This window comes from Triturus cristatus, chromosome 5_1, assembly GCF_964204655.1.
Source record: "Triturus cristatus chromosome 5_1, aTriCri1.1, whole genome shotgun sequence".
In the NCBI taxonomy this organism is placed as follows: Eukaryota; Metazoa; Chordata; class Amphibia; order Caudata; family Salamandridae; genus Triturus; species Triturus cristatus.
The window spans coordinates 419808372-419821687 of record NC_140587.1 but is presented as its reverse complement, the minus strand read 5'-3'; the positions used below and the strand labels follow the sequence as shown (position 1 = coordinate 419821687).

The following is a 13316-nucleotide window of genomic DNA, read 5'->3' as shown; positions in this document are numbered from 1 at the left end:
TTCCCTTCGGGGCACAGGGATGGGAGGTTGTCTATGTGTGGGCAGGGTGGCTGCGCAGGTTTCTGCTTGTTCTTCTTTCTTCTTTCCCTGCCCTTGGGGTCTGCGGTGTTGGCACTACCCTGGTGGTGTTGTTAGTCACCGTTTCTTTCAATTTTTTCTGCTCTTCGCACACTGTTCCCTTGCTCCCACAGTTTTTTATCTGGTGGTTCCGCGTTGTGGTGCGGAAAAGTTCTCCGAAGAAAACTGACGTGGGCGCGCCGGGGCGGTCTTATGTGACCTCGTTGACGTCATGTGCGCGGACGACGCCTGGGACGAGTCGCGTGATGTCGCCCTGCCCCCGGCGGCAGGGATGCTGTGGCAAAAAGTTTCCAGATCTAGTCTCAAGCCTGGGGATAATTCTACGTGAAGGAATCTGCTGCTAGAATCGTCTCTACCAGATACATTGTTACCGAAGGTAAGTAACTTGTACTTCTTGTTTTAAAATCAACACAGTTGGAAGTTACTTGTGAGGCCTTCTTACTGCTGCCATCCTGTAGTAATTTTAGGTTTACATTTAAAACTTCAGTTTACCTCCAATGTCTAGACCTAAACATTAAGCATTCAATTGCATTTCTGGGAGATGGTCATGCCCAAGTCAGACTGTAATTCATCTCTTGCAGGGATGGAAATTCCAATTTCTTTTCTAACTTAGTTAATGAGCGCAGTGGCTGCTGCCATGTACCAAGGATGGTAGCGTTGCAAAAAAAACCAATTAAATAAAACACACTTACCTTGAGATGCGATGCAACATCCTCCTCCACCGGTCGTCTCTCTTCCACGGGACCCAGCCAACTCCCTTAACCAATCCTGGTGCTGCTCTCACCAGCATGAGAGCAGTGCCAGGATTGTTTGCAGCGGCCTCACTCAGCGCTCTCAAGAGCACTGGAGGCCTGTGCTTTCTCTAACCCAGCTGTCCCGAACAGCTGGGTTAGAGAAGTTTAAAATGTGCATGTCTGGCTGGTTGTCGCAAACGGCCAGCCAAAGAGACATGTGCATTTTAAAGCGCACAGCTCCCTGCTGCTACTAGGTAGCACTGTCCCTGTCCCATCCTTTCACTCAGTTCAGGACGGGTCGGTTGCTGACAAATACAATGGTAATAAATAAACTTTATTTCCATTTTATTTTTCAGCTCTGGCCTGGGGCCTCCATGTGGGGTGACGCTCCTCCACTCAAACGGAGGTGCCACCCCTGAGTGAGCGTAAAATAGAGCCATGTTGCTACTGAGAACGCATCCGTGATTCATACACAGATTCAACTCACTGAGTGTTTTTCCTACAGGGAGGCACGGGTAGTCTTTCCCATCTGTACGCCATACTGCATGGTGCCACAACATTCCCTGGCCTGACTTATCAAAACAGATGTGTCCACACTGTGCTTAACTAGCACGTTTCTTTGTATTGATGTAAGTGGCAAAATGTTGCTTCCTGTGCTGAGGTCCTGGCTCTTGGAGGCACTGTTACCACATTTTGCAGATTGCAGCAGCAGGCTGCATCGATTGTTTTTTTGTTTGGTTCCCCCTTCTAAAGTAATCTTTGAAGCAAAGATGGTTTTGACCAATAATACTGACAGTATGTGTTGCCTTACAAATGTACTGCTTATCTTTCAGTTACTGGATGAAAAACTCTGCCTACGGGGGGTAATATATGTTGGTGATCACACTGTAAGTGTAATGTTAAACAAGATCTGTCTGGAAGAGTTAAGTAGATTTATTCAGGCATTCAACCCATGATGGATGTTCCTCGGGCAGCGGCTCAGCAACTGCCCAAAATGGAACCCCACACAAGGTGAAGAGGAGACTTGGAATTCCAGCAGATAACATTGTCACATTCCACACCGCATTGCTTTCATCAATGATACAACAGTAATTCCATCCTAGAATATAGTTCCCCCCCTTCAGTCCACGACTCAGCAGTCGATTTAACATATAGCACAAGAACCCAGTGAATAAAATTACAGTTGGAGCCTCTTGTACCAATTTTTAGATCATTACACTTCATTCCACTTCTACTCACGATACGCAAGTTACCTCATTACACCTAGCTTCACTACGGCAACCAGAAAAGAACTCCGGCAAAGAGCCCCCTCGTGGTGCCCGTTGGGCGTTGCAGCGCTGGCCCAACGAGGAGCTTCCCTATGATGAAGCATTCCACCTCTGGGGGTGTGTGAGGGCCCTTGCTCCTTATTGGAGCGCTCCCAGTGCTTTTACGCACTCTCTATCTAGCGCCTGGCTTACACACTCTTTCCTCCTCTCTCCCTTCCTCTTTCCACCCCCTCATAGGAACAGCATGCTGCTTTGTTTCACATTCCCAGTGCAGACATAATGTGGCAGAATTAACAGCATTCACCGCTGAGGGATTCTCTAGCACAGTGGCTCCTCACTTGGTGATTGTTGCTACAGTGGTGGAAACACACTATAGTATAAGAGGACGAGCCCATCGTAGTTGAAGTCTTTTTTAATGCAGTTCAAGAGGTAAATAGAGGTTGCCTGGCAGATCCCACGGGTATGCAGCCAAGCCCTGCATCGAACTGTTACCAGTTCAACACTTCACTCCAATACTCTAAAGTTGCCAGTAGCAACAACAGGAACTCAGAATTTACAGCGCAAATTTAATATAAACTTAACAAACTTCTGGATATCATTATGCAAAATACTACATGACTTTTCTTCTTATAAATCTGGAATAAAATTGACAGAACACAAAATACTACATGACTTTTCCCCTTATCAAATTTGAATAAAATGGTATACAACTACTACATAACATTCCCCATAAAATGTATGGAAATATAAAGAACAAACACAGAACATTGACTCTTCCCTTCAACAGTTTGATACTAATTTTAACATACATATAAACCTTAAAGGATGCTAGCCAACAGAATGGAGAAAACATAAATACTACCCCCCCCAAATAAAACAACAAGAAACTAAAAAGAAACTATATAAAGTGTAAAAACTACATAACTCAGTCACAAGAACACTGAAACATGCAGCCTACAAGGTTCAACTAAACCTCACAGGTATATTTCTAATGCAAGAATTTCTGCGAATAAATATTGTATCACCATCATCCTTCTCTTAAGATGGCTTCCTAGTTCCTTTAACAATTCTCTCAATATTCCATCGATTGTGTCCATTACCTCTTACAGAATTTCCTCACACCTAATCAGCTTACGTAGGAGTAAGGGCTACATATTTTCCTCCTTGCATAGAAAGAAATTGTTTGCTTTCCTGGACCTCAGCCAGATTTCTTATAACAGGATTTTCAGTGTCATTTATCTCACCCTGCTTTAACCCATTCGGACAGCCATTCTGGGGAAAGGTCAGATAAAGGTTTGCATCCTCTCAACAACTCAAAATTAGATACTTTGTTAGTAGAATGAGGAATTGTGCGATAAAATCATAGCATTGGGAACTACACATTTTTTATACAAAGCCCTCTGGATACACTCAGCCAACACACAATTCATGTGTTCAGCCAACCCACTGGTTTGAGTGTCGTAGAACAAACTTTTGAAATATTTAACATCACCCTGTTTCAAAAACAATTTGACTTCTTCAGTGACAAACTGCACTCCATTATCTGAAATTAGATTGGATGGAAAACCTGCTCTCAGGAAAATTTCTTTAAAAATTCAACCACATTTTTCAAATTAGGGTCTCCTAGAAACACATTTCAGGTGATTTCTTTCAAATAGTAATCTAAGAGGACTAAAACAAAACGTGAATGACTGGGTAAGTGAACTGAAAGGACCAACAACTCCAACTTTCTTCAATGGTTTTGATGGAAGATCAATGGTTTAAAGTAGAGGATTTCTAACTTTACGTTTTTTCTCACAACTTTTGCAATTTACAGTCACCTACATACTCATCAACATACTGATCCACACAAGGCCACCAGAACACTTCACGTACCCTGTGTTTAGTGAGAGTTCTAAGGTGACCTTCATGGGCACCTCAGATTATTCTGCAACATAAACTCTCTGGGGGTACAAATCTCTCACCATGCATGACAATACCATCTTCAACTGAAAGTTAATTTGCAACTTTCACAAATGATTGACAAGGATAAGGAACACCTCTCTTTCCGCCAATCATTCTCAACATAAGTCAAGATCTTGGAAAACAACAAATCGTTAGATGACTATTCTCTCCACTCACTCTCGCTAAAAGCACGCATATTTTCCAAATCAACTGTAGCAAAAAGACAGCTCTTATTGTCTTCCCCTTACGTATCTTCCACACATACCACCTTAGATAGAAACGTCGACAAACATTCAGCTCGGATATTGTTGCTACCTGGTAAATACGAAATGTCAAAATTGTATTGCAGTAGTTTAGTGGAAAAAAGTGCAGTGCGTGGAGTGTGATCCTTAATTTTTTCAACTGACAGAATTGCAACTAAAGGATTACGGTACATTCTTATCAGAAATTAGGTTCCCCATGGCCGACAAACATGCTAGTAGTTCCTTCTCACTGATAGAAAAAATTGTTTCAGCATCTCTCAGACCTTTTGATGCAAACTTTAATGTGTACTCTATAGCATCCTAATTCAGAGTCATAACTGCACCTAAACCTATATTGCTAGCATCAACTGTGATAGCGCATTGCAGATTGGAATCATATGGTTTTAAGATCCTTGACCCTGCCAATTGAGACTTTATCCAATCAAACGCTTTCTGACAAACTTTATTCCATTCAAAAATGACATTCCTTTTAAAAAAGAGGTTAAAGGTTTAGCATAAGAAGCATTATCAGGAAAAATAAACGTGAGTAAAATTCACAGAGACCAATGAAAAACTTAAGGCCTGCATTGTCAGTGGGTGTGACGGTGTCAGTGACTGCACTGACTAAACCAGTTCTCTGTTCAATCCCACTACGACACTTTAAGTCCCAAATATTCAACCTTGTCCTTTAAAAACGTAACATTTTTCTGCCTTAAGAACAACGCTGTGCTCCTGCATAATGTATAAAACCTTTCCAAGGATAAAGTCATGTTCTTCTCTAGTGGCAGCGCATATCAAAACACGATCTTGAAAAACTGCCGCATCATTTAATTCTTAAACATTTGGAACATGATCCTTTGAAAAACAGGAGCCGCCAAAGCTAACCCAAAGGGCATTCTGCAGTATTGAAACGTGCCACTGGGAGAGATGAAAGCTGTAGTAAGTCTAAAATGCAGGTTCAAGTACCACCTGGTGGAAAGCAACTGCCAAGTCAAGTTTGGAAAACCATTTTGAATCCCCTATCATGGCCAACAACTCATTGATCTTCGGAAGAGGTTGTGAATTCACCCAAATGTATTTATTTAAACTACAGAGATCCACACAAACAATCAGTTCACAGCTTTTCTGACATGCGACCACCAATGGCACAATGACAAAGAAGATTGTATGGGCCCAATGATGCCTTTTTCACACAGACCCATGAATTCTTTTTCTATATCTTTCCTAACACAAAATAGCAGACTTCCCAATTTGTGTTTGACCGGTATGTTCCCCTCCTTAACTTTAATCCTGTGCTCAAAACGTTTGATAGTACCTAGTTGCTTGGAAAACACATCAGGATACTGTTTCTCAGGATCCTCGGAAAAGTTATTGGAAGTCACACCCGAAACTTGATCTCTTGCACCAGGCTTCAGTACCATTTGGAACAACCCATAATGGAACCAACTGAGAATTCATAGCCCCTTAATCGCAACGCAAGCTTTCCCAAAATGTTTCCTTCCTCTGAATTTTAGCACGTCTTCAAAATACCCAGCTGATTCAATTTTCCGTTCTTCATGTGAGACAGGTGACCTATCAGGTGGTTGTAGTTGTCTGTCATGTGTCCTTAAATAGTTCCTGGGTGATCATCGTAATTCTAGCCCCAGAGTCAACAAGTAGTCTTAAGTTTTTTATCCCCTACACCCACATCAACCTACGGGTCAGCACTCTCCGAAGGATCACCATACACAACCTTTGGCTCAGCCACCACCATGACCATTTCTTGGAGATCATCTTGAATATTGTTACGTTCATTTTCATTATGAAAAAAATCATAGATATTTTGTCGCACCATTTCAGTCATGCCTACCACTTTGGCAAACATTTGCAAAATGACCAATTCTATTGCAAGATCTACATGTAACATATTTAGCAGGACATTTGTTTCCCTTTATGTGTACCGTGTTTCACAAATCTGAAACAAATATTGGTCTATTTAAAAAAGGATTTGTTTTTGATACCTGTTTTTTCAACATCTTCTCATCTTTCAACCTAACAACACAGACTCAGAAGTCTTGTCCTCGAGTTCTCCCATTGACATTTACGTTTCAGTGCTCTTCACAGTTGCAATCATTTCTTCAAAACATGGATTACCCATTGAAAGGAGTTCCTATTGGACTGTCTTATCAGTACATTTACAGATGAATTGTTCCCTAACCACTTGATCCATAAAGGCCTCAAATTGGCAGTCCGCAGCAAGTCTTCTCAGGGCAGAAACATATGTGTCTACATCCTCACCACTCTTTTGTTCTCTTTTTAAAATATGTGTGCCTATGACTACTACACTCAGTTGAACATCAAATGTGAGTTCCAGTGTTTTTTACAGCTTTGTCAAACTCACCAACCTCTTTCCTTTGGTTTAAAACAAGTGAAGGTGAATGTTTGAAAACTGCTCTTCCTTCAAAGGATAAAGAGTGAAGAAGTAAGATTTGTTTCCTCTCTGGTCGAAAATGAGATGGATCAGTGGCCCCTAAGTACATATGAATTGCATCAAACCTGCTCCTCCATTAGACTGGTGGATTTCCTGGAGTTTCTAAGAAAGGTGGAGGAGGGTTCACAAATTGCATGGTTCAGACCCAAAAAAAATGCCTGAGGTGGAATTATTGCTCTTGAAATGTATACTTGCAAGAATGTACAAAATCACAGAGAATGTATGCGCAGATAGGTGTGTGTCACTGAGAATATTTGAATCTTTAAATGCTAAATATTTCCCAGTTATAAAAATGATGTACGCTTCATCATAAGATGGAACGAGAAATAGAAGAGGTGAGCGTATCCTCATGACATGCAGCTACACTACATGTACCTTACTAGCCATAAAAAGTAGTAATGTTTATATCACTGTTTCTATTGTTTCAAGGTGTGCCGATCACCAATGTTGATTCCTTCTTTTTTTAAATGTTAAAATATTGCTATCAGACAGTGTGGTGTGTCTATCCCTGATGCTCCTTTCACATGAACACAAGTATGATGAACTTGTTTGTGAAGCACCTTAACTTCCCATAATGGCTGCCTTGTGCATCTTGTTTGCGTCAATTTCTACAGGAATTTGGGCTTATTCTCTGCATCTTCCCAAACCTGTAAGATGGCCGCCATGAGCACTGACTTTTCTTTCTATTGACAATTGGGCTTCGCCACCAGTACAGTCATACCAAACGTTCAAGATGTAAGCTACTCATGTCAATCTACGCTCCTTTTAACAGGAAACAGGGCTTGCCAAAACAACGTGAGCTGTATGAAAGGATATGCTCACAAACATTTAAGTTTTATATTTTTACCTCCATTTACAGCGGAACGGCATAATAGGTTCCCTAGTATTAGTGCACAGTCAATTAACTTTGGAATTTTACCTGTGTGGGGAATATCCATGAACGACATATTGTGTGGATTCTTCGCAAAGACGGCTTCAGACGGACCCTTCTTCTTGTTGGCACATCAATTTGTAGTATTAAAGGACGGGTCCATCATAGTTGAGGGCTTTTTTAATGCAAGTCAAGAGGTAAACAGAAGCCACCTGCAAACGCCACAGGTAAGCATCCATGCCTTATATTCAACTGTCACCAATTTGACCCTTCTCTCCAACATTTTAAAGTTACCAGTAGCGACAACAGGAGCTAAGAATTTACAGCATAAACTTGATATAAACTTAATAGAATACAAACTTCTGGATATCAGTGTGCAAAATACTACTCACTGGTGCCATGGTGAACATTTGAGAATATAGCCGATTCCACACCATCAAAATGGTACAGGTGGTGTCTCTCTTACACTGGCGGAAGTAAAATCTACCATACAATCTCTCATTTGAGCCCAAAGTCCTTAAAGAAGCTGCAGTCAAGATCCAACGGAATGCAGTTAGATAGGAGGAGAAAATGACTCAGTTACTGAAGGGTGAGACAAAGGAAGTCTAATTTCAAAGAAAGTATTCCAGCCCAGGGTATAAAGAGGAAGGGCCAGATCAAGGGTTGGGTACACTTGGGCCCTTCACCCTTGCACCTGCCCTGCTGGAGAGCATGGTGACAGAGGGACTAAACCGGGTGACATAAACAGATTGAAAGTATCACTTTTTCATAACACTACTAAGAAACATCTACCTATTATTTTGGTCTATCGCATTTTACTGACAAAGAGAAATTTGAAACTTCAGAGTAAGTATAAGCAGGTACAATTTCTACTCCCCATCAGTTTACCTTTCCATTTCCTAATTATGATGTATTTAGCAATGTTTTACTGCAAAGAGCTCTTATCCGATGTTTGTTTTTATGCAAAACACCATACTACCCCATTTTCTAATGTATAGCGTGTTTAATCTCATTTTTCACTATAAAGCGCCCTAGTACGTCATGTTTGACTGCAAAGTATTCTATCTCCTCGTGGTCTCTGTGTGCTATTAAATGAGTTAAAATAAATAAACTTCAGCAATTTCTTTACTTTTGATTATTTTTCACTTGACCTGTTCTTCAAGATGGGCTATTGAACGTGCTGCTATTTTCTACCTGCAGCTGTTGCACATCTGCATTGAAGGCTGGGGGAACTGGCGTTGGTCAGAGCCATTTAGTGTGGACCATGCAGGAACACTCCTTCGAAGCATCCAATACAAGGGCAGGACAGCGTCACTCATCATCAAGGTGCTGCAGCTCAACGGCGTGCAAAAGCAAGTAGGTGTTATAGTGCGGCAGCCATTTGTATATGAGCCACTTTTTATTGGTGTCTGGTGAGTGTGCTGCACAGTTCATCAAACTATTTCAGGCACTCTTTGATGAGGAAACAGTCTATTTCTGCAACACTAAGGCCTCAGACGTGCATTTTTCCTGTCAAGCAAAAGCCAACAGATGAGTTTAACATATTGTTTAACTTATGTAAGGATAGTGACTGTTCTGGATTCATAGGGTTATTTCTATTGTCAATATTTCTATTGTTATTTTGTTATCATAAACACAAAGTAATCATATAAAATCATATTTTTATCAATTTAAAGTTTGTTATTGCTAGCGATGTCAACAGTAACTGCATTTTTAGGTCTGGGTTAACAGTGCAGTTGTCGACATACCTATTGTGTCCAATGCTTTAAAATATACACAGTGGGATATTTGGCTCCGCCCCCTGGAGTGATCTATCTTAGCTGATGCTATTGACTGGTGTATTATTCCCCCTCCTATGGAGTACTCGTATTGTAATGCATGAGGGACTATTTTACATCTCAAAATTATAATGAATCATGACACATTGGATTTGTTATCTTATAGATGCAGTGGATACAGAAATCAAATTAGTGTTTTTGCACTAGAGTACGCGTATTTTAAAATGCTTTAGTTAGGACTTCTAATGCAAGCCAAACTATTAGTTTTGCTATTGCTTGCTCTTATTGATAAAACAGTATGAAATGATATGCTCTCCTGACTGAAGAATGTAGTCGTACGTGTCACTGTCATGTGAGCAGGGTGCAGTCCCACTCTCGACCGTCTCAATCTAGAATTGGTTTGCTTGGATATGATTGCAGAGGTTCGCCTTTTGCTTCTTGCAGTGTACCTCCACCTGTCTCACATGGCGTTTTCTTGCGTAAACATGGGAAATAGAAAAGGCAATAACAGTAGCTTAGTACCTTTGGTTTGCCTGTCCAAAAACTATAGAAAATCCTTGTACAGGTCTACAGGTATTCGTAAAAAAGTAGGAATCATGGTGGAAATGTGGGCTTGGACGGCAATGTGCGCTCTGATATAAGAATAGGTATGGAACCTATCTCCTACAGTATGAACTTGATGAAATGTTATGTTGTTGAGCCATTTCAAAACTCGGAACAAATTGAAGAAATACCTTAACAGTACATTTATTGAATTCTGATTCAGCAGTTTCAAAAACAAGCATTCTAAAAATCCGCAAATGTCTTACATTTACAAAATGAAGCTAACAGAATGTAAAAAAGAAAATCTGTTTCATATAAAAACCTTGATAAAAAGGGGTAAGCTAAAAGCCACTTCATGTATACATTTACCACAGTAGTCTTTCTACGATTGCATGAGGGCAAAGGGTCTGCCCTGGGCACGATGAAAGAAGTAGTGTGTTAGTGACACATAGGAGATGTGGTGTGTCCCATGAGAGAGAAAGGAGGGAAGGGGATTAACAGAAGGAGGAGGAGTAAGAGGAAGGGAGAACATATTCATGGCCTATGAGTATATTATAAAATCATTGTGGGTAGTAGTAAGGGGGCTGAGTGCATGTGACAGAAATCAAAGTGAGCAATAGGCTTACAAATTAGTGTGGTAAATAGGGATTGTGTCACTAGTGGAAGGGGATCATAAAAACTAAAGTTGGCAGATGGCCCACTTATTATTTCTGCAAGGGTCAAAATTGCACCCTACTTTGTTCAGCTTGCACATGAGGTCCAAAGCAAAATCTCTCCTGAAAAGTTGGGCATTATTTTACTGGTGAACTGACAACACCCAACACCAACAGATCAATGGCCATCTGAATGTTCATTCCAAAACGATGGAGCGCAGTAAATCATGTCTTTGACCAACTGTCTATGTTTTACCCATTTGTAAATGTCTGCAAATTTTTCTAAGCTTGATTATACTAGAACTGAGCTTTTTGTCATCACCCCTAGATGTTTACATCTGGAATAGTGTTGCCTGATCCCATGTAATGTTCTGTCCTTCCCCAGCGAAGACAGTCTGCAATCTTAGCACTTATATTGCCCCGTCCATCTTTCCAAAGTGTCTATCATTTTCTTATAGCTGAAAATCCTGAAAAGCAGGGCACCAGAATATAGGGCTACGAGAGGGCTGTGCTGTAGCAAGGCTCCGTTGGCTTCCTACCATTGTATGTATGACGCAGTGCACATTGGCCCTCGCAATGGGCCTATAAGCCTTTGAGGTACATCCATGTGAGCTTGGTGTGTGCCAGGAACAGAGCTGAACTGCTAATCCTTTGAGTGTATAGGCCGGGATGCTCACTAACCTATAACTACAAGATGCCGGCCTGAGGAGACTCTGCCAATCCTGGAGCAACCCGACTGCTCCAGCTGGAGTTAATAAGTGTAGGGGAACTGTGGCATGATTGCACATGGTGGTGAACCTGTGACTGTATTGGCACCTGTCTGCCCAAAGCCTGCGGTGACTGCCCTGTGGGCTTGGAGAGTAGGGGTTGCGCAGTCGGATGCCATGCTACCGACTGGCTGTGTGGCAACAGTCTAGAGTCTTGTGATCTTGCATGCCACTCTTGAGGGGAAGACCTGCTTGTTATGGACCCTTCTACAAGCATTCAGAGTGTGTGCTGCACTGTAGTATCAGAAAAAGACTAGTAATATCGGGGTGAGTCTACTTGTGCCCCCCTCATCCTCGCCAGAGACTCTCTTTTGGGGGTGTGGCTGGACTGGCCTCTGTGGCATCCCCCTGAGCCTGCCTTTGGGTTTATGCTCTATCGCCCACATTCTGCTCTGACACCCAACCTGTAGGCTTGGCCTGTGGTTATTGTAACTTGATCGATATGTGGGTCATCGGCTGAATAGGCTGTTTCTTAGATCCACCTTAGTTCCTCACTTGCGCCCATCGTCCGATCTATCAAAATGGGGAAACAAGGCACTAAAGGGTAAAAAATGGTCTTTGCAACTAAGAGATCCACTAGACTTGCCAGGTGTGATCTCTCACCTGAGGGTTCCCAGTCTCAGCCCCCAACCCTCTATCTGATCAAGATCTGCATGCCCTACTATAAACATAAAGCACAGCTTGGTGAAAAATTATGCAAAAATTGACTCTTTGGCAGAGTGTTAGACTGAATGAAACAGTACCGCGACCCTACATCGATCAAGTAGAACAATGCATTTCTGATGCTGAGGATGCACCTAGTGACAGGCATGAGAAATTATCTCACATGGAAAGGGTGGTGATGGTGGTGGTCCGGGCCAGAAATGAAGACCTGGACGCCTGGTCATGCCACTGCAAATTACACAGCAGGGATGTGGAATTTAACAAAATAACTACTTGACCATGGGACAAGTTGCTTCATAAATCTACTGGTTTTGTAAAATAATCCACTTGTCCATTTGGTGCCACGTAATGCAGCAACAAATTATGGCAGCAAATCTCATTATATAAATGCTCTGATATTTGCATTTCTGATTATGCCAGGGCTCATACTAAAGTAGTTTGAATTCTAGCAATTCCCTTATTTTCCCACCTTTCCAGCGATCTACAGATTTGGGCTATAGTTCCAGGGTTGGAATGCCCTTTTGAGTCTGTGCAAACCTACTAAATTGCATGTTTTAGGGGTTTTTAGACTGCTCTTCTCTAATGTTTTCCCATACTGAGAAAGGTTGCAAGTGAACTCTCAACAGATTGTCGCATGAACTAATTTACACCTGCATATTTGCTCATGCTAAAAAGCAGTTCACAAATTTTTTCTAGGAGTACGATTTCCTGGCCCACTTCTGTAAATTCTTGTGAATTCATGAAAGCCGTAAAACTGCACTAATGCAAGGACGTATACCATGGGTGCTAATTTGCGACTTTCTTAAAGAATTGGCCCCTTAATAGGTCTGGAGTTAACCAAGACTTTTTGTTTCTATTAAAATGTTATCTCTCTATCTATTCATCCATCGACTGGCCTCTGCTTTTTCACGAGGAGCAAATCGGCACACAAAGTAGTTTTCTTCAGTGCCAGGGACTACTGTGGAAATGTGTGCTTTTGGAGACTAAAATATTATTGCTTTTTGACAATGTTTTTTTATAGTGGTGAGGGCCTGGCAGCTTCCAAAAAAGTTTTACAAAAACCATCCCAAAAAAAGACACGCGTTGACAAAACCAAAAGGCTAACCATCAGTATCAGACCTATTGGATTTCTCAATGCTCCTTTATGTTCATATTTCCCATCCTCTTGTTGAAACTGGTTGTACTGATTTTCCACTATGAATATTTTTTGGCAATACTAGTGTGCATCAACAAATTTTACTAAATGATGCTTCAAAGAACTGTTACCTACAATTTAACAGTAGTTTAGCTAAATGATATTTTTTC

At 41.3% G+C, this 13316-nt stretch overlaps 1 protein-coding gene across 1 annotated transcript in view; it reads left to right on the top strand.

Moving 5' to 3' along the window:
- VPS13B (vacuolar protein sorting 13 homolog B) overlaps positions 1 to 13316 on the top strand; it is a 2934705-nt gene that overhangs the window by 2706837 nt on the left and 214552 nt on the right. The window contains exon 44 of the mRNA XM_085605186.1: positions 8808 to 8963. Within this exon, the coding sequence (XP_085461312.1) occupies positions 8808 to 8963 (156 nt within the window). The remainder of the gene's footprint in view (positions 1 to 8807; positions 8964 to 13316) is intronic.